Source organism: Stylophora pistillata, chromosome 13 (assembly GCF_964205215.1).
Source record: "Stylophora pistillata chromosome 13, jaStyPist1.2, whole genome shotgun sequence".
NCBI classification, from domain to species: Eukaryota; Metazoa; Cnidaria; class Anthozoa; order Scleractinia; family Pocilloporidae; genus Stylophora; species Stylophora pistillata.
In genome coordinates, this window is record NC_142531.1 from 25,468,467 (window position 1) to 25,494,548 (window position 26,082).

At 37.9% G+C, this 26,082-nt stretch overlaps 3 protein-coding genes across 5 annotated transcripts; all 3 read right to left on the minus strand.

Annotated features, from left to right (window-relative positions):
- Positions 1 to 93: 93 nt before the first annotated feature.
- Positions 94 to 5,392, minus strand: LOC111326114 (LON peptidase N-terminal domain and RING finger protein 1). The gene is made up of 2 exons (XM_022930048.2): positions 3,780 to 5,392; positions 94 to 914 (listed from the first exon to the last, which is right to left on the minus strand). Exons 1-2 carry the CDS (start codon positions 5,252 to 5,254, stop codon positions 236 to 238), a joined length of 2,154 nt encoding a protein of 717 aa, XP_022785783.2. The 5' UTR covers positions 5,255 to 5,392; the 3' UTR covers positions 94 to 235.
- A 490-nt stretch (positions 5,393 to 5,882) lies between these two features.
- Positions 5,883 to 20,818, minus strand: LOC111326115 (histone deacetylase 1). Of its 3 annotated transcripts, none has more exons than XM_022930049.2 (16): positions 20,660 to 20,817; positions 20,399 to 20,511; positions 20,168 to 20,285; positions 19,371 to 19,445; positions 19,109 to 19,247; positions 15,870 to 16,011; positions 15,549 to 15,641; positions 14,969 to 15,077; positions 14,569 to 14,709; positions 13,247 to 13,355; positions 12,965 to 13,023; positions 12,451 to 12,525; positions 11,649 to 12,021; positions 7,752 to 7,844; positions 7,021 to 7,064; positions 5,883 to 6,248 (listed from the first exon to the last, which is right to left on the minus strand). In XM_022930049.2, exons 1-16 carry the CDS (start codon positions 20,709 to 20,711, stop codon positions 6,139 to 6,141), a joined length of 1,845 nt encoding a protein of 614 aa, XP_022785784.1. In that variant the 5' UTR covers positions 20,712 to 20,817; the 3' UTR covers positions 5,883 to 6,138. The 3 variants fall into 3 exon arrangements, with proteins under 3 accessions (XP_022785784.1, XP_088599153.1, XP_088599152.1); XM_088743027.1 differs by lacking the exon at positions 5,883 to 6,248 and adding an exon at positions 6,294 to 6,334 and having other exon boundaries at positions 20,660 to 20,818; XM_088743026.1 differs by lacking the exon at positions 5,883 to 6,248 and adding an exon at positions 6,372 to 6,660 and having other exon boundaries at positions 20,660 to 20,818.
- A 1,914-nt stretch (positions 20,819 to 22,732) lies between these two features.
- On the minus strand, positions 22,733 to 25,960 carry LOC111326134 (reticulocalbin-2). Its single transcript, XM_022930070.2, has 5 exons — positions 25,522 to 25,960; positions 24,334 to 24,528; positions 23,656 to 23,831; positions 23,452 to 23,545; positions 22,733 to 23,296 (listed from the first exon to the last, which is right to left on the minus strand). Exons 1-5 carry the CDS (start codon positions 25,826 to 25,828, stop codon positions 23,025 to 23,027), a joined length of 1,044 nt encoding a protein of 347 aa, XP_022785805.2. The 5' UTR covers positions 25,829 to 25,960; the 3' UTR covers positions 22,733 to 23,024.
- Positions 25,961 to 26,082: the final 122 nt, after the last annotated feature.

Below are 26,082 nucleotides of genomic sequence, written 5' to 3' on the forward strand. Positions count from 1 at the left end.
AAAAGAAAAAATAAATAAAAAAAGACACAAATATAGTGAACTGTACTGATAATGCCAAAATGATAATTTTGACAAAACCTTCAAAATGAATCACTAAAATTGTTGATGCATTTTTTATATACAAAGCTAAGTTTCAATAAATAAATTAGCATTGCTAAAAGTTACCAATGAGAATATGTAACAAATTCTGATGTGACAATTTCATATCATAAAAATTGATCAACTAAATATTTTTTCAAGACCCCAGTGACTGTGTCTCCATTGACTTATTCTGTAGTGAAAGTATCAATTGGAGAAAACGGATTACACTTTTGAGCCGTTCAAGTATTGAAGTCATCCCTAAAATGATAAGTTTTTGTTTATCCTGAAGTGGTAGTGCTGCAAGTACCCACCACATCCAGTCTGGTCCATTGTCGCACACCTGATTATCCTCTCTTAAGGCTGGGATGGGTCCTATGGCATTCATAATGCACTGTTGCTGTGTGGATGCCATTTGACTGAACCACGTCTGTAATGTCTGGTGGCCAAATCTATTCAATTCATGGAGCTGTCTGATCTCATCTGCATCCTCAACTTCTTCATCCTTTAGCCATTCAACAGTTGCAGTATCATAACCATCTAACATACCCCTTGACACAACATGGAAACGCTCTCCCCCAACTGTATCCACAATTGAACGACCATCAGGAAGAAAATTCACTGACTTGATAATTAACATGGTACCATGGTCTGCAAAATTCTTATTTGGGTCATCACTTGGAATGCACATGCCAAATTGCTTTGAGCCTGAAGTGACACAACGCCGTAACATCAGACGATATCGTGGCTCAAATATGTGTAAAGGACATGGAACTTTTGGGACAGCTAATGTGCAGACAAAAACAGGGACTTGTACATTGCCATCTTTTCCCACACTAAAGAGGAGAGAACAGAAATGCACAAGGTACAGTCTCAAAATAAGTAAAGTAATAAGTGGTTGGTCCAACAATTCTATCACGAACTAAATTCCAATAAGGGTGGCACACTAATGAGTGAGCTTTTAGGTGGATAACAAAATTTCAAGACTGAAAGTAGCGTAATCCCGCAGGTGGAAGCTTTTGTAAGTAAGTAAAGGGTTTATTAACAGTGTTTCCATAGAGTGGCTCTTCATCTGTCACTAACTAAATACATTATAGGATCAACTTAAACCTATTTAATATTTATAATCATACATTTAAAATGTGTAGTTCCAGAAAATATCCATACCCCCCCCCCAAACGGAAGGTCATGGGAAATTCCGAGGGGGAGGGGGTTCCAAAGGCAGTAATTTCCGAGGGGTTGGGGGGGTTTCATGGGAAGCTATTCTTCCAAAGGGTGACCCAATTGATCCGAAGTACATACGTTGTTTTGAAACAAAAATGATTGCTCCTGACCATTGCGATGAGGTTAACATCAAAAGATTTACTTTTTCTGTTTCCTCTTTAAATTAACTAGCGCCTCAACCTCCAGAAGAACGAGTCTGGATGGTGTGTATAATTTTCAAACTCAAAATAGCAGACAAACAGGACTCGTCACCAGACTCCCAGTTTCGTCTGACATGTTATTGTGTTTTTTACTTCCATTCACTGAGTGTCGGCTTCAATTAGATACTAAAATGCATTCACCAATGCCAATTGGTTATGAACTATATTCTCGTTGGGAAGATGTTTTAACCAGACGAACTAATTATGGTTGACGACATCAGAAAACAAAGACATCACGTGGAAATGAAGTTATGTTACAAGGCAATTTTGCCATGTTTGTTTAGTTGCATAAAGGCTGTTGAAGAACTTGTCATAAATTAAGTTGTTACAATCCGTTTTCAGGTTTAAAAGGATGATAGAACATGCATTTTATTCTTCAGCTTTTTGGTTATGTTCGTGGCGGCTTCTCATTTCCATTTCAAATGATTTACACTTTAGGCTTCATTTGCCATTCTATAGACTGGATGCCCATGGTAGGTAATGTAAGTAAAACACCCAGGATTTCTTACATTATCTATTTAAAAGATAATAAAATTTGTACTCTAGAAAAAAGAACCTAATTAAATGAATCTTTGTAAGATGTTGACTTAACAAAAAGGAATAATTCTTTTTTGACCGCTTAATTGTTGCAGGTGGGACATTGGGAAATTGTAATCAAGTTTTAACCACATTCAATGTGACCAAAATAACACTTTCATATAATAAAAGGCCTGAACCTTTCAATTTTGCTAGTAATAAATTTATCAGAGAATCTGTTCCAATATCTAGGATATATTGTTTCAGAATTTACTGTTATCTTGATGAAATAAGTTCTTGTCATTCTATGCAAAGATCATGTCTCGTGCTGCTATTTAACGCTATCCACGACTTTGTTTCATTTAGGTTCAAGCAAGTTAATCATCATTCTCTTAAAAAAGTGATTTGTAATAATATTTCCAGAGGGGTGGGGGGTCCTTGACTACCCGTCTGGAATGGAAATTCCTAGGGGGAGGGGGGTCCTAAACAGAAAACCCTCTGTGGGGGGTATGGATATTTTCTGGAATTACACAATAGCAAAACATTCTAATCTGTATACACTTAAAAATTAAACTTATTTAAAATTACTGCTTTTTTGAGAGACTATCAAAGTGCTGAACAAAGTTAAATTGAGAAAGTGGCATTTCTAAAGCAAAAGTTCCCCACTGGAAGTTCAAATTTGACTTTTACTGGGGGTTAAGTCTTCAATGTCAGAATTTTGATTGACCAGGGAGAAAAGGCCATAACAATAAAAATCAAGTTTAAATCTGGTAAATTTACTTTGCTGAGAGAGAAAACTTGTGACTTGTTATTGTAAATGACCTAATTTAAAGCAGATTCAAGTCGACAACCAAACAACAAAGAGGAAGAAATAAAATTAAGACCAATACAGAAGGGAACAAGGTATCAAAATACTACCCAGCAGCCGTTAAGTGAATTTACACCTTGCAGGCCTATGTTAAAGATGAATAAAGGCTGATAGTTTCTAAAGAAACTGTTTGGCGCTGCGTCGGTGGGGGTAACGAAATAATTTGACTGTATCAACAAAGTTGAAATGGTAAATTGGCCACCGTTATGGTTATAAAAGCTGACATTTCGAGCGTTAGCCCTTCGTCGTAGCAAATAGAGGAATTGTGGGTTGTGTGTGCTTTTAAAGGCAGAAAATGGAGCTACGTGATTGGTGGGTTCCCACTTTACTCCGACGAAGGGCTAACGCTCGAAACGTCAGCTTCTATAACCGTAACGGTGGCCAATTTACCGTTTCAACTTTGTTGATATATTCAAATTACTATGTTAAAGATGGCTACCCCACATTCTGAAGTCAAGAAAACATTAGTAGCGTCATCACACAAGTTTGTTAGGCTGGAATGTTCAAAAGTAGCATTCTGAAAACTGAATGACTGTGCAAAATAGGATTCGTCGATTTCAACTATTTAACTTCCGGATTTTTTCTTTCTTCCACGTAAGACACGTGAATTTAGGCTAATTACATAACAATCCTTTCATTATATAAACTTTTTATTTTATTTAATGAACTCTTAACCAAAACTGCCTACCATGAAATTTCCTACAGAATTGGATGATAATATTTCTCTCTAAATTAGAATTGCTTTCCCTATCAATCCTTGTATTAGAAACACGATTTTACAGATCGAAAGTAAAAGTTTAACTCCAGGAAGATTCGCTGACGCAACTGACTGTTACGTAATCGCAATCACAATCTTAACTAAGATAGTTGTTCGTTTTGAAAATGTTACTCACCTCGCCAGTTTCTCAGTGCTTTCTAAATATTTTCTCTTCCTTTCGTTATAATCCACCGCGAAATAGTTGACCAAAATCAACTCCAGTACTTCAGTGACTTCCATGTTTGGGACACCTCGGTGATACTGATCCAGAGCCGTACGGCAACATGGACATTCAACGCGGTGGTCTAAGCATCGTTCCAGACATTCTCGACAAAAAGTGTGTCCACATATTGTAGTGATAGGCTGAAATAACAAATTAAAGCAAAGTTTGCATTCAAAATCTTCTAAGTCTTTCAGTTTATCCTCGTTAGTTACTCCAGCTGTATAGTTTTCGCCCTTAGATTTTTTGTTGTATTGTCTGACGTTATTACGAGGAGCTTCCTCGCTGTTTGAAAAGGACCGAGATCTTCGCCTTCTTCTTTTGGACATACTTCCAGACCGACTGCTCGAACACTGTGAAAATGCGATTTCGTCGTAGTCACTTTTAACTTCTCCACTTGCTGATCTTTCATAAGCAGGTGCATGGAAGTGCTTCCCTGGGCTTTCATTAAGCGTTTTTTCCTGATGTGTTGCGGCATGTTTTGTCCCCGCAGATCTAAGTACCAACAAAGTTCTGTTCGAGTTTGTGAATTTTGGGCTCAACAATTGATGCAAGCTTTCTGTGAACTCCCGACGGTATCGCTCGCATCTAGGCGCAAGGGCAGAGGTGCGCAACAAAGCCAACACGCTCTCTTCGTGCTTAGATGAAAGAACTCCTTCGAGTTTCGCATAGTTCGCCAGTACCGCAGCTTTCCTGTAGAAAGTTCTTGCTGAAGTAGGACGAAGTTTACAAGCTTGTTCGATATCTTGAAGCGCCAAATCAAATTGTCCAGTTTGGAGAAGTGCATCAGAACGCCAGCACAAGCAGTGGAAATCGTTGGCAGATACCGACAGGATCTTAGTAAAACAATCAACAGCTAATTTTGCGTCGTTCTCAGAGAGATGTGTATATCCGACAAGTTTATCCACTTGATTCTGATACTCGGAGGGAAACCATTTCTGAACAGAGTTTGTGATCAGTAAATTCACTGAATGTACCATATTTTCAGACACTAACTTTCCACACTTTGTACACTCCAATTGACCACTGAAAGAACGCTCTTCAATCAGACAACTTTGACAGAATGTATGACCGCAGGAGAGGGTAACTGGCTTCAGAAAGAGGCATTGACAAAGAGGGCAAATGAAAATATTTTGGCTGCTGTTTACCACTGGGGAGCATTTTTCTTCCTTCTTTTCCTTACATAGTTTGTTTCTTTGAAACTCCAACAATGCAGTCACCAATGATTCAATACGTTCCTTTGGTACAACTCCAACACGGAAGGCATTTGAATAAGCACTAAATGACCGATCGAGTCTTCCGTTTCGAGCTAACAATTCGCCCTGTTCCAAGAGAGAATCGAAAGTATTCTTATTTGCACAACTTTTCTGTTCGGTAGACAAGTTCTCCATGAACGTTTCACCACTTGGTAAACAGAAAGACGGAGGCAGTTCACGAACTACGCACAACTGTAACGTAATGTACTAGAGAATCTGTGACCACAGTCCACGCTAAGGATTCTGTGCATGAGCTGATTGCTATCATCACCGCTCAATCCACACGACAATAACTCACCCTACGTACCACTCACGTGTAATGACGCGCTGCACGCCACCTCACGTTTCCGGTTAACGTGAGCGGGCCATTGAGATTGTTTCGTTAAAGGCTTCTTCGCGAAGAAAGATTCTAACATTTTGCTTCTGTCTTTAATACTTGATCAACCCACACTCTTCCCCAAAATATAATTCTGCGCCATGACAAATTTCGTTTTTTTACCTTCTTATGTAACATTGTTAACTTATGCATATTGTATAACCCTCGGCAGAGCCTCGTTCCCAAGGGTGTAAAGGTCCTTTTGCCGGGGTTGGGAGGGGGAGGTTCGATGGTTTTACAGCGTAACAGGCCTCGTGCTTAAATAAGAGTGGTAAGAGCAAGACCTCGCCAATGGTATTTTCTGAGAATTATATTCTCACAGTTAAAGGAGAGTGAACATGAAAATTCCGCGATGTATGATGTCTGTAAAACGACTTGTTCACGATATACAATATAATTTAAAGATTTTATTACTTTAAGAAAAAGGATTCTATACATACACAGCACAGATACCGCTGAGTATAAACAAAAAAATTAAAACAGGTGGAACTATACAAAGGCTCAAGAACTGGTACTTGTGTGTCGTAAGAAATGGTGAACGTGATCAGGGAGGGGAGGTAAGGGGGGATGGTTATACGGACTGGGGGATGAAAGGGATTAGGAGCAAAGGGTCCAAGAGAGAAAGAAGACCTTCATCGGTTCTTCAGTGTTCCATCTTGGTCTCTTCCGCTTTTGAAGCGTCTGTGCTTTCTTCAGTTGGTGGAGCCTTTTCTTTCTCCTCTTCTTCTACCGGCTGGGGTGAATTGCTTTTTGCTGTACAAAAACAAGGCCAAAAATTGGAAGAGTCAGCTGCAGTGGGCCAATATGTGTAAATCATGTTTGTTTTGATTCTTGGCTTTCTAACCGGAAGCATATAAAATGAAAACATACACGTGATTACAATTAGCAGCCGTCATAAGCATGTACTATCGTGACTCGTCAATCTTATTGCTAAACTAGTGATTGGAACTAAGTCACGTTTCTTCCAGAGGTCACGCAAACAGTAGTCACGTTTTTTAGCGAATTATTAGCAAAAAGCATCGCAAGAAGGAATAACAAGTTGCATGCGACTCTCCTTGGCTCATTTTCTCACTGTTCCATAACGGTATCGACTCCATCGAGAAACCACGCCAGCTGCTTCGCTCTGATGAAGGGCTACCGCTCGAAACATCATCTTTAGAAACTCCTAACGGTGGCCAATTTACAGTATCAACTCAGTTGATAAAAAAATAAAAAAAAAATAAAAAATTGCCTTATAATACCCCCCAAGGACGTTATGGACACTTACCCCCTCTGTCTATTAAAATCCTCATTATGGTAACGCAGATACAAAACCAACACGAAATTTCACCGTATTATGAAAACCCATAAAAACCAAGAACCTCCGAAGTGTGTTTGTTAAACGTTGTTGCACAATATTACATACCATTACATTGAATTCCACCGAGCGTGAAAACAGGGCCTTAACTACATGTACAGTGGGGTAAATAATGTCATGGTTTTGATGAAACAGATAACCATGTAATTAACGTAACAAAAAGCAAACCTGTAATGGTCGCACCACTGTTTTCTGCATTGGACGAGGTATCCCTACACAAAACCAGGTACGGTACATCAATTCAAGTCTGATAAACTTTTGAAAATTTCAGAAATTGTGAACTCTAAATTATGTAAACCAAATTGTACCCAAAAATATGAATAAAAACAACAAACAAACAAAGAGGACAAAGAAGAAAGAAGAATGAAAAAGATGCTGTGCAATTTTTAAAAGGGTGCATGTCGTATCAAGGTTATCAATTTGTTTAAGTTGCATAGGTTATCAATAGTGAAAGTAAATAAGAAGAAGAGAGAAAAAAAATTGATTCACGTCACCAACTAAACGGATGGCAAAATATAAAACAATAGAGAATACTAGGCATAGCAATAGCAATTCCCAACGTAGCCTCAGCAGATGTAAACAATCAAATCCAGCTGTAAACAAGTTGTTACACAGCTTGTTAAACGCGATTCACTGCTGGTTAAATGAATAACAAACCTACACTATCAGGACTGCATCTAAATTTGGAAAGAGTACCATATAACCCCATACATTAACTATGCATTCCACTTCTTTGTCTTTCACAACAAAATTTTAAAAACAAAGGCTACTAGTCTGAATGCATAATTAATGTATGGGGTTATATGGTACTCTTGCCTCTAAATTCTCCCAAAGATAATCAAAAACGGCATTCAAGATATGTACATATAAGAAGAATTTCTATGGTGATCAAAACATACCCATCAGTATTTGGTGGGTTGTCAGACTCGTGTACTTCCATAGCTTCTTCTGTATCCTCTTTTCCAGCAGAAGCACTTTCAGCAGCTTCAGGACTGCATATCACCACAAGAAAAAAATTCAGAAAGTGATTGTAGATTAAGTCTGTCTGATTTTATTTTTTGCTAACATCTTGCACAAAGAGTGACGTTCATAGTTTGCCTCATCCTCGGAGACCCAGGGGATGAGTCGATTTCAAGTTAGGGCATGAAGAGCCCCTATGGGGACGTTGTCTTGCAAGACTAGTTCCAAACGGTCGCAGTCGTTCTGCAATCTGATTGGTGCCAGAAAATCTTTGTGTTTTTTCTGCCCAATCCAGGGTTGTCATTAGAAGCCGGTAGGCGGCGGAAATCCGCCGGCTGTCAGACCAGTTTGCGCCGGCTACTTTGTGAAGCAGAATTTTTGTAATAATTTGGATATATCCACAAAGTTATAATGGTAAATTGGCCACCGTAACGATTACAAAAGCTGACGTTTCGAGCTTTAGCCCTCCGTCGGAGCGAAAGAATTTTTGTAATATTGAGATCTGTCTTCCCAAGAAATCTTTCTTTTTGTAAATCTGAAGCTTAGTTTAGTGATCATTCTCTTGTATACTCCTGATGTTATGGAAGACAGAAAAACCTAAAAACCTATACAGGAAATACTGTACAAAAACTATCAGTGGTACAGCTAACTAACGAGTAACATGAAATGCGTGACTTAGCGAAGCACGAAACTGATCGCAATTCACACGTGCGTTGATGCTTCGAAAATCGAAAATGGATGGCCAGCGAAGAAAGCGATCTCTTCAAGATTACTTTTCAGGTCAATCGAAGAAGACGAAATCTAGCGAAAACGAGGCCGGGCCACCAAGGTAAGAAAGAGTTTCGATTGCTGTCAAATATCATAATTACGAAGCTCACCGAGGCATTTAATAACACAGGTATATCTCATTTAAATATAATGGCAAATTATTGCCGATCAACTACATACTTTCAAAAGAGCTTTAAGAGCGTTGGAAAAGGAAGTTTATCAAGATCTATTTCACCTTGCTGAATCAGTTGTGTTCATTCCACTCTAAATAATTACAAAGGCAGGAAGATTCGCCTTAATTTGCCGTAAACACGTACCGCTATAACGCTAAATAATCACAGAAAGATGTTCTCTTGAGTTCGGGACAGCTAGACTTTCATTAATTGCTGCTTTAGACCCGCAGAAAAGAGCATGTTTTACGTTATCCGACGGAGACATTTTGAAGGAAAATTTCTTCATTTTGTTTACGATTTCGACAAAGTTCTTCGATCATTGTAAATTTCGTTCCAACCATACGTGGCCGTCAAAGTTGCCGTCAAAGTTGCCGCCAGATTGTTTTTTTTTAAGATTTCGCGACGTTAGCAATTGTTCACCAAATCAATTGAATTAAAATACCTACAATTTAACTTTCTTAAAATTTATGGACCTTTCCGAGTCCTTGTTATGGATTTAAAAGGTCAAATGTTTCATGTCATCGTGATTTGCAAAGCTCGTTGCATTCGGCGGGTGATTTCCAGATGTTTATCAGTTGTGATGTTTAGAGATAAGAGGAAATACTTTGATAGACAAAACATACGCCTATTTTAAATTCGGAAGTAGAGCTTGAATCCAGGGGGTTTTCACAGCGAAAAAGGGGGAATTGAATTGCAACACGATGAACCAAATTTATAAACCAGATTCTATGGACAAAAAAAAAAAACAAAAACAAAAACAGAAACAAAAACAAAACAAGACAAAAACGCAATGAAAGAAAACGTTATGAGAATAGAAGGCTGAAGCATTTTCGTTGTCGAAGAAGTTCATGAAGAAAACGAATCTTCATTCATTTATTGCTTCTAGAAATTGTGACCGAGAACACCAACGTTTAATCAGAAAAAGAAAGTGGTGGAATTAAGGAAAGAAACTTTCCACGTTTGTACATATTTTTGAACTGATTTTAACATCAATGTGTGGCTAAAAATGCTGCTTAAATATGCCCCAGAATGCTGGAAAGTACGTCACAGAGAGTTTCGCAATTCAAAATTTTTCGGGGGAACATGCCCTCGGGCCCCCCTAGAGAGGTGTGTTGCGTAGCAACACGCTGTGCTTGCTCCGCAAGCACAATTTACTTCAGCCGCCTACTCAGTTTAGATCAGACACCTATTACATTTTCTAATGACAACCCTGCCAATCAGAGTGAAGTGTGCTTTAGAGTCTTTTCGTGTGTTTTAACACGGACATATACTAGTAGCTCAGTTGCTCACTGTTTGTTTGGACCGTGAGACAGAGATTTGCTTGAGGTGAAAAGTTTCAGTCTTAGCACACAATGTAAGAGAAATCGATCAGATTGTCCGCGAAAATCTTACCGGAAATTATACTGAATACTTCCGCAGGTATCACTAGAGAATGTGTTTTAAAAAAGTTTGCGAGGTTTGTATACAACACGATGGTTGTAGTCACTGATATGTTGCTTTAAACGTTAAACGAGATTGAAGCTTAAATCTCTCTAGATTTTTTGCATAATTTGCTGTGACTGAAACTTTTCCACTATCCCGTGAAGTTATTTCGTCGCACGGGCCACGCAGGTATGTCGAGCAACTGGCGCTTTCGCCTATGTAGCTTTCTGCTTTCTGTGCGCGCCAAAATCTAATCTTAGTAGTAAAGTCGTTTACAATACTGCCAAGGTTGCAGAGAACATTAAGTTCGTGGACGATCTCCAGCAAGTGCTAAGAGAAAGCTTAGCTGTGTTTCCGGTTAGCTAATTAAAATCTGAACAAAAGCTGATTAACGAGAACAGTGAGGAGAGATGTTTCGGGCAGTTACCGAAGGGGTTTGGAAAGAGTTTAATCTTTCAACTGCTGTCTAGAGTGTTGAAATTCTTGAGCTAGGAGGGCCACGGATTCTCTTCTAGTCCCTTGGTCATTGTCATTTCACCTTTTCTGTCGATTGTTGAAGACAAGTTAAATACCTTTGATCATTGGGAATCGATCCGATGCTGTTTTCAATGGGAAAAACAAAACCAAAGACCAAGAAATATTGGATGGAAAGGGCGGGTTTGCTTTATTGCAAATATCAGCTTAGTAGTACAGGATCATCTACCCACATCTAATAAGCAAAAGTTTCCCCGCTTAGCTTTTCTTTTTTTTCAAGCGAAGATGAGATTAGATTTTGGCACGCACAGAAAGTTGCGCAAGTACCAGTTGCTCGACATACCTGCGTGGCCCGTGCGACGAAATAACTTCACGGGATTGGCAAAGTTTCAGTCACAGCGAATTATGCAAAAAATATAGAGATTTAAGCTTCAATCTCGTTTAACGTTTAAAGCGACACATCAATGACTGCAACCATCGTGTTGTGTACAAACTTCGCAAACTTTTTCAAAACACGTTCTCTAGTGATACCTGCGGAAGTATTCAGTATAATTTCCGGTAAGATTTTCGCGGACAATCTGATCAATTTCTCTTACATTGTGTGCTAAGACTGAAACTTTTCACCTCAAGCAAACCTCAGTCGCACGGTCCAAACAAACATAGTGAGCAACTGAGATACTGGTATATGTTCGTGTTAAAACACACGAAAGGACTCTAAAGCACACTTCACTCAGATTGGGCAGAAAAACACAAAGATTTTCTGGCACCAATCAGATGGCAGAACGACTGCGACCGTTTGGAACTAGTCTTGTAAGACGATGTCCCCAGGGGCTCTTCATGCCCTAACTTGAAATCGACCCACAGCCCCTGGGTCTCCGAGGATGAGTTTGCCTTATCCCATTGACTTTAAAGATCTTGAGAGTAATTCTCTGTTTTACCTGCACCTAAGTTAAGGGTATCACTGCTTGATTAAGAGGTAAAAGAAGGAAAAAAGTGCACCTCTTTCTGCTGGCTTCTTGATCAGGAGCTGGCTCTGTTGACATCTCAGATGTAACACTGGCAATTGTCTGAGGGGACCCCTCCTTAGGCGTGCTTGTTGAGCTCTTTGGTTTCTCTTTCTCGTCCACAGGGGAGGAGCTGGGTTTTGAAGAGGGCGTGTTCTCATTTGACACAGCTGATGGTTTTGAGTCATCATTGACAGTATTTTCTACACCATTTGTAACCATTTTTTCCACTGGTGTAGTGGATACTTTAGGTCGCTTGCGGGGTCGTTTTGGTTCCTTTGGCACTTGTATGTCTCTTCTGTTGTCTCCTTCGTCTTCTGAATCTGATAATTCCTCCTGAGGAGCCACATGTTTATCTGATGCACGGACTGCAAAGAAAAACAAATATAGCTTCAGAACACACAACTGAATAACATGTCCTACAGTGTTGAACACTTTTTACCCAAACACCAGTATGCATATTCTCCATACTATTCTCTATACAACTCCAAAGGTGCTGATGATGAGAATCTGACTAACAATCAAGAGCTTTTATAGTTGGTCATCCTTTTTTTTTTTTCTTTTTTTTTTTTTTGTGTGACCGTGATGTGTGTGATTTAGGGGTGATATTGTTTAGGAGAAATTAAATGCTAGTTACTCCAAAGCGTCAAAGGGTTAAGTATACATTACAAGCTATGATGAGACCTCACGCTGGTGCTTTTGATTGTCTCTCTGATATACATTACAAGCTATGATGAAACCTCGCACTGGTGCTTTTTGATTGTCTCCCTGAGATAATGAAAAGATGCAAGACTCACTACTTATTCTACGGTCAGGCTCCATGTCCTCATCAATGTCACTTTCCCCCAGTACTGGTGCATCATCAGGAATGGCTGAACAAATCATTAAAAAAGTTATGGATTGTTATGCCTGATTACTTACTTGCTACTTCCTCTTAGAAAAGTGAACATGATTTTGTTGATTGAACTACAAACAGTAAATTGACAAAGAGCTAAAAGAACATAATCTCTTTCAAGTGTTGCTCAGGGTAAATCTTGCCACAAAAGATTGAATTTGGAAAAAGAAAATAATGAAACTGACCAAACACTGAGGTTTTTTCCTTATCACATTTACAGACATAAGCATTTTAAGCACTACTGAGATTAACTGTGCATTCTTCCTCAACGAGCCCTTCCCCAAAGGTGTTCCCTGTAAGTCCCAAGAAGGTCTGTTCATGTTTCCAGACATTACAGATTAATATGATGAGAAATCAATGACCAGACTGGCGGACATGCGGCATTTATTATAAATTATGATGCAATTTTCACTTACGATGCATCTGTACTCCTGGAGCATGAGGAAGCATTCTCAAGTTTTCAAACAATCTCTGTCTACACAAAAAGGCAAAAGATTAGAGAGTTTTTTTTATAGGTATCAGCACAGTCAGTACAAGTAGAATCTGAATAGGCTCTCTGTTTGAACGGCAACAACCTGGGTTATAACAATAAACTACACAGCACTAAACAAAAAGCAAAATTAAGGGAACCTACTGCATATGCCTTGTGCTTCTGTGGAAAAAAATCTTAACAAACTAAACTAAGTCTAACTTCTTACTTGATTTTTTCCAGGTAGTCATTTGTATTTTGGTTAGCCATGTTGGATGGGCTAATGTGTAGTTTAAAGTCTGGACCAAAGTACTCAAAGTAATCATTGTAGGGGAGTTCTAGAAATAATAAGAGAAGATTAGGAAGGAGTGTTTGATAAATGTTAGGTAGTCTATCAAAAATAAGTACACTCATCAGATGTGGGTCTTTACAATCAATGAACAATAAACGGAGATTATCTACACAATCGAGTATAAAAATGTGATAATATAAACTTAAAAATACATCTGTTCATAAAAATGTTTTTAAATCTTCTGTCTTTATCTGGGATAAATGGAACTCATGTCCCCGTTTTCTTGGTGTTCTTGCCTATCTCGGCAGCAGCAAATCATGGAGTTGGTGGTTTTCCAGAGTGATAATCTTATTAAACAGAAGTTGATCTTTCTTCTCTATTAGGCTGATATCCTGAGATCTATCTTGGTGGCATACCTACATCTACATGCGTGTTTGCAGAAGTTATGTATTTGAGCCAAATACTTCTGACAAGCAGATCTCCAGACTTCTGTGTCATACACAAATAAGGACAAGATGAGGGAATCAAATAGCTTGTTAAGTTGGTCTTGAGAATAATCATAAAATTTGCAAAATCTCAAAATGTACAGTCAACTACTTGCTTTGGCTATAAGGTTGTTAACATGGATGTCCCCACAGCAAGGGTTTTCTTGAAATGTGATACTGAGCAACTTAAACCAGCTTTTATATTCAATGCCAGGTACCAGTGGTGGGTCAAAGCCTGGTAGTCTTGCTACAGATCAGCATTTGCCATGTTTTCAAAAGATTTAAGGTAATTCTGCTACTATTAGCCCAATGTTTCACATTGTTGACTTCATTAGTTGTCAAGTCAATGCTGTGTTTGGTTACAGGGTTGCTAATAGTAATACTTTGGAGGCTATTTACAATGAACTCACAGTTGAAGAAAGTGCAATGTAAAACTCTCAAGGAATTCCATAAGCAATGAAATTAGAAAGTCTTTGCTGAATCCTTACCTAGACTTACTACAACACAAGGATAGAAGAATACTAACTATTCTTCTGATGGATTACTTTCAATGAAGTTTTTGTATTCTAAATACAAAAAAGTTGGAAAGAGGCAATATCTACACCTTACATAGGTCTTTGTCAAGTTCTTCATAGGGTTGACCATACAATGTTAACTAATCTGGATTCTCCATTTTAGGTGTTAAGAATAATTTTATTCTTTCATTTGTGTGAAACTATCTTAATAGGAGTGTAAACCAACAAAGTCCAAATCTCAAGTTAAAATTCTGCATACCATTTGCAATATCAGAATCCAAAGCTACTGCTGTCTCAAATGTCCAACATCTTGCAACATTCCTGATAGTGTATCCCCCTCCTCCCAGAACCAACAATGGAAGATTGAATTTTTTAACAAAATTCACACACTGAGCATGACCTGTAGATAAATCATGTTAAATCAAGATAAGTAAGTCTTGTTGTGAAGATCAAACTCATCCAAAGATGAATTTACACCCTTCATAGACGATAAGTTGATGATAGAAACTAAAAATATTACTATGAATCATCTTGAGCCGGCCCACCTAGATTAACATGCCAATTTGTGGGCCAGTCCATTGTATCAATGTGCAATGTATAAAATTTAATAATTAGAGTGTAAGAAGGCATCTTTGACAAAATACCAACACTGACAGTACCTTTGAGTGACAGATTAAAGCAGCCAAGTCTGTCTCCAGCCAAAGAGTCTGCTCCACACTGAAGCACAACAGCATTTGGTTTGTACACTTCCATTACCTTTGAAACAACCTGATGAGTGAAATTCAGTGAATTGTAATTGTCACATGCTACAACTGAAGTAGAAAAATAATTAACAATGCCCTGCATTTGACTAGTACACATATTGAAAGTAAAAAATTGAAATTTTCTCTCAAGATTAAATAAGAACATTATAAAGTTCTTTGAATAAATTAATTAATGTAGCTTTTTCTCCTGGGGAGGAGGAGGGGTTAAGAAGAGTTTAATAGGCAGACCTATTTACCCTGTACCCCCTGACATCAATATGCATATTCTCCATACTGCTCTCTATGCATTTCCTGATATGCTGACAAGGTGAATTTGTTTAAAAATCAAGAGCTTTTTTAGTTGAACATCATTTCCTTCATTCTCATGACCTTAATGTGTGCTTCAGGGGTGGTGTTGTAAGGAGAAATTAGAACTAAGTCACTCTTAGGGGTTAAAGGAAATAAATAGAAACTACACAAAAAAAAAAGAACTTACGGGATTGAAGATTTGTTCATAAGACTCATCATCGATTCCATCCCTAAGAGGAAAATTCACTGCATAATATTTCCCTTTTCCTGCTCCAATATCCTGTGAATCAATGAAAAAGAAAATATCACTAAGAATTGAACCTGCAAGCAGTGGTAACTTGAATTAAATACAAGTAAGCACCTTTTTACACTCCTTGTCATTCTCACATGTTTGCCTAACAACTTCAGCATTAAATTCTCTTGTTTTACTTTGTACAGTTGTAGGAAGCCAAGTAACATTTTGAGGATATCTTAGCAGTAAAAATGCATCATAAAATTGACGACCCACCCTCAGATCACCAGTTCCAGGGAAATATTCTCCATATTTGTGAAACGACACTGTCATGACACGGTCAGTGGTGTAAAAAGCCTCTTCAACGCCATCGCCATGATGAATATCAATATCAATGTATAACACACGTTGATGATACCTGCCAAAATCAGAAATGTTATCACAGTTGAAAAAGTTCAATGGCTGTGAAACCCTGAATATTTTTTTCATTGACTATTTTCATCTTATTTTTCTGGGCCTGACCATGCACAGTGTTCACATACTATGTTGAAGTAAATGAGCAATAGAAACTTGCCATTCATCCACTCACTCACAATATGTGAAGGTAATTGAAAAAGAGAATATGGAACATTTCGCACAAAAGACTTTTCGCACAAGTCTTTCGCACAAGGTTTAGACCATTCGCACAATTCTTAATAGTCATTTTGCACAGTAATTATAAGTGAGAGACATTAATACAAAAGGCATTCTAATTGATACTGATAAGATATTTCACCTTCACATCACTTTTGATGAGATCCGACAACAAGGACATAGATATCTATTTAAGTGATAACTTCAACTAGATTGAAAAGCATGTGAACACAATCACTCTTCTAACTTGTGTAATGCTACAATATAATAATTACACACTAAGTATTGCTTTTCTTTGCATTTCTGATAAAACTGATGAACTCTGATAAACAATTATATCCATATCTCGGCCATATCACGGCCATGTTACCCAACGAGTCACGCGTGTTTTAACTCGTTACTCGGTCAAGACTTGTCGAAATTTAGCCCTTTCCTATATTCATTTTGGTCTTAAGCTTATATGATTACTTATCGAATGGCTAGTATATAATCTTTGAATTATTTTGAATTCTTGAAACTTTCGTGAAATCATTTGTTTATATTTATATCAGAGTTGCTATGACACTTATCAATTGATGCTGAACTCTCCGTCGCTTAAGGAATCATAATTAGAATAATTTTAAAGGTTACTTCTTGACTTCATGATCTTCAAAAAAGATTATAGATCAAACTTGTCTTTCTACAAGATCACTAGTTTCTACCTATAGTGACATGTTCAAGTTATCAAATCACAACACCTGCTTGAGCCGACATTCGATGTGAAGCACTCCCTGAACATCGAGTTATTAACGTTGAACTGTTTTTGTTGTACATATTATGCCTACTTATAATTATATAACAAAGATGTAATAAGCAAGTTTTCAAAAAAGCTTATTTGAAGCTCTTGAGATCAATGATATATTCAGTTTGAAGGCAATCGAACAAAGACGGAGCACTGGTCACAATTACTATCAAAATCAACATGGCATCCTTTGTGTTAGCCATCGATGTTTGTATGTCTGTAGTGGACGATGTACTGTCAAAGCTAAAAAGTTTTTTGTTTAACAAAGGAAAAGTAATAGAAGTAATCATTTGGACAGGGAATTCTTTACATTTTCAAAGAGAGAAAGATTTGTTCCTTTCTTCAAGAAGCAATAGTGATCATGTTCACAAGTGTTTCAATCTAGTCAAAGTTATTACGTAAATAAAAACCGGTGTTCTCACCATTGGATCTTAGCAAAAGTGACATAACTTTATTTACAGAGGGAAGCCCAATAAACTATTACAGTTTTCTAACCTGCGACCCTCCCACCCACCCCACCACAGGGGAGGACATCCATCACACAGTAATCTCGTGCGTGGGAAATTAACGTCTCCTACCTCTAACCCTGCAGGAGACGGGGCCTACGGTTTATTCGTCCTTATCTGAGAAGACTAGAATATCTATCCATTTCTTGATATTATAGAAAGGTATCACATTCTCCTCAGTTATTTTCAGACCCTGAGTGTTGGTCCGGCCGGGGCTTGAACCCTCAACCTCCCACACAACAGCCCCACGCTATACCAATTGAGCTAAGCAGGAGGCGGTCAAACAATGACATGTGAAGGTGAAATATCTTTTCGGTTGTATGTGTGTCTGTTTTTCTCTTATCAAGCTTGTTCTCCGATCAAGCTTGTCCTGTATAGATTTCTTGCTTGGTTCAATATATCTCTAACATACCTTAAATTGTATACATGTAATTCTCTCTTGCACATCAATCCTAGCTCAGTGCCATTTCTTTGTTTATTTAAAAGTAGGTGGTGGCCAATTAGAAAGCCTTCGCTACTTTGACCACCACACACATTTTTATAATCTGTACTTTATTTATTTTGTTCTGTAATCATTAATTTGTTGCAATTATACTTTTCTATGTCTGTTAATTTTATGTAAATAGTGTGAAATAAATGAACCTTGAACCTTGGTATCAATCAGTATACCTTTTATGTTGATATTTCTAACTTACAATTATTGTGTGAAATGACTACTAATGAATACTAATAATTGTGTGAACGGTCCAACACTTGTGTGAAAAGACTTGTGCAAAAAGTCTTTTGTGTGAAATGTTCGGTTACCAAAAAGACTATGCACAGTTAGGGAACTCCTAACATATTCTGTAGCAGAGCTGGTTTCAACTCTGACTGGATTTCATGACCCAATCACCTCTATTAACTATGTTTTTTTGTGAATGGGATACAAGATATTACAACGGACTTTGCTTGCCTCTGCAGCTTAAGCCTTCCTAGGTAAAACTGATGAAGACCGTTCATGGTATCTGTTTTTCAAACTCAAATTGCCGCCATAATGCACTGGGAAAAAATTGTACTGATGACGTACTACAGAGCAATGCAATTCTATAGTTTAGCTTGAGAAGAGTTAACAAAATTATTGGACTCGGACAAAATGCTGAACAATAAATGTGACTAGCAGACAAACACTTCATTCAATAACCAAGCCCTTCTTAAGGAAATAAACAAAAAAAGAAGTTGGACTTCCTGTTTCCTCCAAACCCTCTCTAACAGTTTTTCCTTACAAACTAATACCCCATTCACACCAGAAAACTTGTTTAGTTAAACCAGGTTTAACTGAATAAAAATCAGAAGCAGAGAACTGAAAAACTAAATTTTCCACAAGATTCAAGCAATTGCTAAATTGTATTTTCAATGTGCCACATTTGAAGTGAACCAAATATTGATTTGAGCAGCTTCTATGGAGCTGCTGTGTTCAACCATGTTTAACAAAACAGCTTTAAAGCATGTTTAGGCTTTGGTGTGAATGGGGTATAAGTTAGGGATTTCTATACTTTCACAGAGTTCCTTACTCTGTAGAAACCCTGATAATAAAACTTAAGTAAAACAACACTCACTTCAAAAGCTCTAAAATGGCCAGAACGATGTCATTAACATAACAAAATCCTGAAGCCTCAGATTTTTTTGCATGATGTAGGCCACCAGCCCAGTTTATGGCTACATCTGTTTGCTGTTTATTTAGCTTCACTGCTCCAGCTGGAGAAAATATGACAAAAAATAATAAAATTTATCTACAGTAATGATACTGCTTGAGATTGCAATCAATTCAAATAAGAATAGTACAGGAGAATGTTGTCATGAACCTCATGTCTCACATACCAATTGATCCACCTGTTGAGAGTTGACAAAACTCGAACAAACCATCAAAGACAGGGCAGTCCTCACCAACATTGACTGATATGTAAAGCAAAACAAACCATACAAGAAATTTATTTCTAGTACTCCCATTTTGCTTAATTAATAATTATTAATTGTGTACAAAGAACAATAACCATATTGCTTCTAGACAAAATTATTGGTGGACTATGATTTAGAGATGATATATCAAGGCATTTTAAACCAAATTGGCTAATGAAAGCAAAGTATAAAGACAGGACCATGAATGACAAAAATTCTTAAACAAGATAAAATGACACATGATTGCTCAGAGGTATCTGCCATTGTGATTATTCTGAGCCTGGAGTCAGTTATTTCCAGACAACATAAGTTCACCAATATTGTTAATAACACACCAAGCTACTAACTTAAAATTCTGGAATAAGAATGGTTAAAAACGCCAAATAAAAATTCATCTAGCAGTACATATTAATTGAGAGGGGGTATGAATCAAGCAACACTGTAAGTCAGTTATAATTGATATTCACAATTTGTTAAACAAAACTTTTAATTAAAGTGTAAACCCCTTATTACTGAAACAGCATTCATAATTTGGATTATTCAATTTACCTAAGATTTCATCAACGATGTACAAAACTATGCTATAGTAACCAACTTTGCCAAGATATCCACTAAAAAAACTCACGAACTACTTACTGAACACAGGAAAGTTGAAAGAATGCAAAGGGAAATGAAAGCACATGTGTGTCCATTCAATAATTTTTTTTTTATCTACTCACATCTCTGCATATGCTTTGTGTGCTCGGACATGTTATCGGGTCTTATGGTCTTCAGGAATTTGATGTAATCATCTGAATGGTATTTGGTCATCTCGTCCAGGTTTGCTTTGTGTGGCCGCTGAAATGAAGAAAAATGAATAAGTGAACGAATGACATTTCATTCAGACGAAAGAACTGACAGTTTTCAAATCAACGTTTTCTCACAAATCTAAATCTAGCTTTTGCACTTACGTAGATCTCCATTTTCCTGTACAGGCCATAGTTAAGAAGCAAGTTATGGGTCATTCGAATACGATGTGGCTTCATGGGATGGCCTTGACCATAGTAGTAGTTACCGATGTCACCTTTGTTCGGAACACGAACAAGACATTAGAACACGAAGACAAAATTCAATTATTTCCGCTTAAAACTGAGGGACAAAACTTCGTACAACTCATCTTGAGTGCATTTTCTCGAGGTATATTGGACGTTAGAAACAGATTCGTTTCTTACCATCGTAATAATAGCAAACTCTCTTCTTTCCGCCAGAAGTTGTGTACGCCATGCCGGTGATAATTCTTGCTTCCTCGGCGCTTACTTTGAACGCGACTTAGACACGTGATCGTCTTTAGCCAATTGGAAAAGGTACATTTTGGTTAATTAATAAGATTTCATTACTTCTCAATAAGCCTGTCGGCTATTGAGCCATAAATGGGTTATAATGATAATCCAAGAAACATGTGAATATACTTTTTGTGTGGCTTACGCGAATTGTGTAGCCACATTATGGCAAGATCTGATTTATTTATTTATTTGTCCACGAGAGTCAAGCGCCTGTCACGTGGTCTAGTGTCGTAGGACGCTCTAGTCTGAACACAGGTGTCCCAAGCTCACGTCTCGAGGGGTAGTCTGGAAAATCTGGAATCTGGAATTCCGCCGGAATATTTCAACGTCTGTTTTTTTAATTCAAAACGACTCCGATGATTTTCCGAAGAGTGTACGAGCTCCGAATATACTCCGATGATTAACACGAAGATTATTCGATGGTTTCCGAAGTTGCCCAGAGAGCCCTAAATTTTTGAAGGCTTGTTTTTTTCAATTCTTCTTTTTTCAAGAATTTCCGAAGAGTGTACGAGCTCCGAATATATACTACGAGGATTAACCGAAAACTATCCGAGGGTCTCCGAAGTTACCCGGAGATCCTCGAGGAACAATGGAACCCCCAGCGTCATTTGTTTTAATCGACTCTTTTTATTTCATCTTTTGTTTAGTTTTAATTATTAACTTATCTATTTTTTAACAGCCGTGAAACTAAATAATAAACAGCAAATCATTCGTCAAATTATAGGTTAACATGGTCAGCGTCCCTTTAATCGAGATCTCGATTATTCATTAAAAGGGTACAAAGAAAATATGGCAATGCCTTAGTCAGTCTGCCATTTATTCAATTACAATCCCGGGAAAGCACTGCTTAACGAAAGCGATAAGCTCTTCCGTTAGAGACAGGCCTCCCTCATTCCTCCTCAACAGACTTTGCAAGTGGCCTGTATGGAACCATAGCACAGACATGCCATGTTGATATGGTAGTATCCTCTTTGTGTTCTTCCTAACTTCCAACATTTTGTGCCATCTAAGTACAGATTTGGATACCAGTCCACCTCTAAACGTCCAATGACTGCCATGCTATCAACAGGTTGAGAGTCTTTTTGAAAGCTTCCTTCATATCCGTTACATTTTGAGATCAGTTTCCTTTTAGCTTCATTTAAAAGAAAGGATTAGAAGATTAAGGAATGATGGGTTTCGGCGGTAAAGGAAAACCTTGGGGCACGGATGGTTGGAGTGGACGCATACCGCTAAACGAATGCTGCTGCGTAGAAGACATCGCCGGTGACAGCCTTTGGCTAAACATAGATGTCGTAAATGACTGTGGTAACGGCCCTGGGCATCCAAAAGGATGATTTTGGCCAGCTCCTCCCCCCCCCCTCCCATTGCTGTGGCCACGTGAGACACCTTACTGGTCAGGGCAAAAGTCTGATGCTGTGGCGGTAATTCTGATATTTTCAGTTATTCAAAATTCAAGTTATTAATTCAAGTTTAACTCGAAAAAATATTTTCGCGATCAATTTTTAAACAACGGCGTCACTGACGTATTTTACTGCATACCAAGTCTTCACAAGGCCTGCGTTTTCGATCTTTCTTTGTTTTTCGGACGAGGAAAAAGGAGTGGGATATCGGGGTGGTTAACTGTCCAACCGGAAACAAACTGATCTGAATTTACCTAATATCCATGCACTTTTCACTTGGCTAGGACAAAATTCACCATCAAAAATTCCGTGTAACTAACATAAAAATAGATTCTTCAGCGTTTTCTTAATTCCTCATAGGTGTTCGACCATGTTCATGGGGGTTCGATCGTTCCTCAGGCCGGATCCTCGATTCATCCGCTAGTTTATTCGTTCGTTTGCTCGGTGATTTATTCTTTCGGGGACTTGGAGCAATCACCATTTGATTAATATTTACTCAATCTCAGGTCCAATCAGCACACGGACACGGGCTCCTCTACAGAAAAATTGACAACAAAGACAATGGTAGTTAATTTTTTTTTTTTTTTTCAGAACAGACCACTTCCTTATTTTTTGTCTGATATAGGGATAAAAGATACTCGGGAACGATGCGAGGAAACGCTGAGACATCGATGAGACACAATTGGACTATAAGGCTGTAAATAAAACCAAATTGTAACTATCAACAAGAATTAAGAGGATAAACGTCATGAATTAGTCTATGAGTTCTCGTCAAAAAGTGCAATATCTTATAGAATCCTTCACTAATTTTTTTCCGGAATAATTAAGATTTATCCCAATTTAAAAGTCACAGTTTATAATTCATCGTGGCTTGAATCTTCAGGTTCATCCTCGATGAAGACTTTGTAATTTTTCATAATCTCATCCATGGTGAGTTGACCATCTTTGTCTTCATCAGCTTCTTTGATGAGTGTTTTAGGTTCTTCAGTGGAGAAGTCGTCATCAGGGAACAGCCAGCTTTTCATCTCTTCTTTGTCTAGTTTACCATTCTTGTCCTTATCAAAGTTGTTATTAAAATCCTTTTCCATTTCTTCTTTGGCGTCATCATTTACATCACTGAATGTAGCTGGAAAATAGAAAGTAAAAAAAAAAAAAAAATTAAATACTGTCACTAATGTAGGGAATGGATGGTTTGAACAGAAGCAAAGGAAGCTAGTGAGAAGTTTCTCTGCTAAGTACTAGGCAGGGTAGTTTATCTCACTACAAGAACATTTCTTTTACCTAAAAATTCTTTCTTTGATATTTTACCATCCTTATCCTTGTCATGTTTTTTGAGGCTATCTTCGATGGTAAACTCCGTCATTCTTGGGTTATCCTGAAAAACATATTAAAGCATAATAAATTTTTGCCGATTTTGAACAAATGATTTTTTTTTTTTTTTATGAAAAGGATTGTGGGCGTTAATCAAATCACATGTCCGCCTACCCCTGGGTGATAAAACGCCATATATTCCTCCAAGTCTAACTTTCCATCTCCATCTTCATCAGCAAACTTAAATTTTTCTTCATCTTCTTTCATTTGTTCTTTAGCATCTTCATCTTTACCGTCATCAGAGAAATGACCTTTTTTGAATTCCTCCCATGATACTTTCCCATCTTTGTCTGTAAGCAAACGAAAGGTAAACATAAAAAATCTAACCATCGGTGCTGTTGCATCTGAAAACCAACGCAAGTGGTCCAAAATCGGACAATACCGCCCGAAAACGGATGATACTGTCCGGAATCAGACGGTACCGTCCAAAATCGGACGCAAGTGTCCGAGATGGAATAGTAACGTTTGAAAACGGATGGAAATGTCGGCAATCGACCAAATCCGTCCGAAGATACTGATGCAAGTGTTCGAACAGTAAGCACCATGTACACAAGCTAAAACATAATGTTCTATTAAGCCACCAAAGGAAATATTGCCATAGAACTAAACTTCACATGTTTTTAGTCCAATTTGGATGGTTTGCTTGCCCTGGAAAATCTAAACCTAATTCTCACAACACTCTTGGCGGTCGATTAGTTCAGGGAATGAATTATAATTCACCCGTGAAGGCCATCAATCGAGAGTGACAAGCAAATATCCTGTATCAGATAAAATGTAGGAGTGTATCCTAACCTTCATCATGTTGTTTCATGGTTTCCATGACTTCTTTTTTCCTGTATTCTTTTGTAGTTACGTGGAATCGCTGCCTGATCTCATCCTCTGTCAACATTCCGTCCTTGTTCAAATCCACCTCATCTTTGATTAGTTGCGCCAGTTTGGTTTTTGCTTCCTCGGGGGAAAGCCCTTTGAATTCAGTGTAGTTGTCTCCTGCAGATGGTATGAGAAGATTCCACCCTTTACACCTTAATAACAGTATGTATATTCTCCATCGTGTTCTCTACACATTTCCTAAGGTGCTGACTAGGAGAATTTATTTAGCAATCAAGAGCTTCTTCTGATGGAAATTCCTTTATTGTCATGACCTTAATGTTTGATGTAAGGATGATATCGTAAGAAGGAATTATATGCTAGTCACTCTTAGGAGTTAAATGATAAACAATATGACAGTGGGAAATAAGGAATACCATTTTAGAAAAACGAAATCCTAATTCTAATAGGCTCGGCTACAAATCTAATTACGCATCCTTTCCCCACCCCTGATGCTGCGTTTCTACATTACCTTCCCTACCCGTCTGATGTTTTTTTTTCTCTAACAAAGAGGCAAATAAATCACCTGTGTCATAATGTATTCTCTCTAACACCTGTAACTAGACTTCAGTTTGTAAAGCAGTTTTGTAACATTTAGCTTTTGAATTTTTAATCGCACGAGAAGGTTTAAAAAGGACGATGATAAAAGTTAATGTTTCAAATTTCAAACTTATACCAGCTCGGAATGTTCAGCGACTTATTTAATTTTTCCTTCTTAAACATGGACTAAACGCCTAAATTCACCACTAATAATCAAAAATTCCTTTAAATTATTGCAAATTCAGTTTTCAGAGAGGCCATTTGTCTATCTCTGGTAATTTCGAAAAACCTTGAGGTTCTTTGATGTTCAAAGTTATTAAATGACTGCTTTGTCAAATATCTCGCGGGAGAGCTCACGCTCTAGATTTTTAAAGCTCTCCTTTTCATTTCTTTTCCAACACCTGTCCCAGTGTACTACTTAAAAACCTAGTAGGTATCCAATCAATATTTGCTACGAACTCTCGAAGTCCAATTTATTCTAAGAAGGCCTGGTTAAACTATGAACACCGAGCGATATTTTGAACTTATTTTCTATAAATTTATCTGAGCGAACAGGTAATGCCAATGGCTTACCTAAAAATGCGTCGTGTTCAAGGTGACTTTGATCATTCTCATCTTCTCCTTCATCATCTCCTTGACTTCCATCTTCTTCGTCATCGTCGCTGTCATCTTCCATTTTATCGTCGTCTTTTTCCTCGTCCTCTGTTTCTTCCTCATCAGCCGGATTCTGTTCGTCTGCATGGTCTGCCATTTCTTCATCGTGTTCGTCTTCGTCGTGTTCATCTTCTGAGTGTCCAGGTTTTAGATGATCATCTTCCGTGAAAACAAAACTCACAGTGATACCTAAAATCAGTAGTATCATGCACCAAGAACGAAACATATCGATCAATCAGATGTAGCGTTGCTATGCTCTAAGTTTGGAGTTATTACAGCTCTCTGTTCCTTATGCGATGTCCACACCAAGACAGCGAAGTTCAAATTTATGACACGTGTATTTGGATTTCATGGCAATGCGTGCCGCTTTAAGAGTGGTAGGTAAAGCTAAACATTACCAGCTCTCTTTTCCCCGCCACAATGTTTTTGTTCTTATTAGAAGGTGAATAAATGTAACACCTTCATAAACATATCTGGCAT

Excerpts from the sequence above, each read along its gene's own strand:
- LOC111326134 (XM_022930070.2), bottom strand. The coding sequence starts at position 25,828 with ATGTTTCGTTCTTGGTGCATGATACTACTGATTTTAGGTATCACTGTG. Across the intron at positions 24,529-25,521 it reads TGAACACGACGCATTTTTAG|GAGACAACTACACTGAATTC; the intron begins GTAAGCCATTGG and ends TACCATCTGCAG. Across the intron at positions 23,546-23,655 it reads TGGCGTTTTATCACCCAGGG|GATAACCCAAGAATGACGGA; the intron begins GTAGGCGGACAT and ends TATGTTTTTCAG.
- LOC111326115 (XM_088743026.1), bottom strand. The coding sequence starts at position 20,711 with ATGGCGTACACAACTTCTGGCGGAAAGAAGAGAGTTTGCTATTATTAC. Across the intron at positions 20,512-20,659 it reads AGTTTGCTATTATTACGATG|GTGACATCGGTAACTACTAC; the intron begins GTAAGAAACGAA and ends TTCCGAACAAAG. Across the intron at positions 15,642-15,869 it reads CTGGAACTGGTGATCTGAGG|GATATTGGAGCAGGAAAAGG; the intron begins GTGGGTCGTCAA and ends ATTGATTCACAG.
- LOC111326114 (XM_022930048.2), bottom strand. The coding sequence starts at position 5,254 with ATGGAGAACTTGTCTACCGAACAGAAAAGTTGTGCAAATAAGAATACT. Across the intron at positions 915-3,779 it reads AGCACTGAGAAACTGGCGAG|TGTGGGAAAAGATGGCAATG; the intron begins GTGAGTAACATT and ends TCTCCTCTTTAG.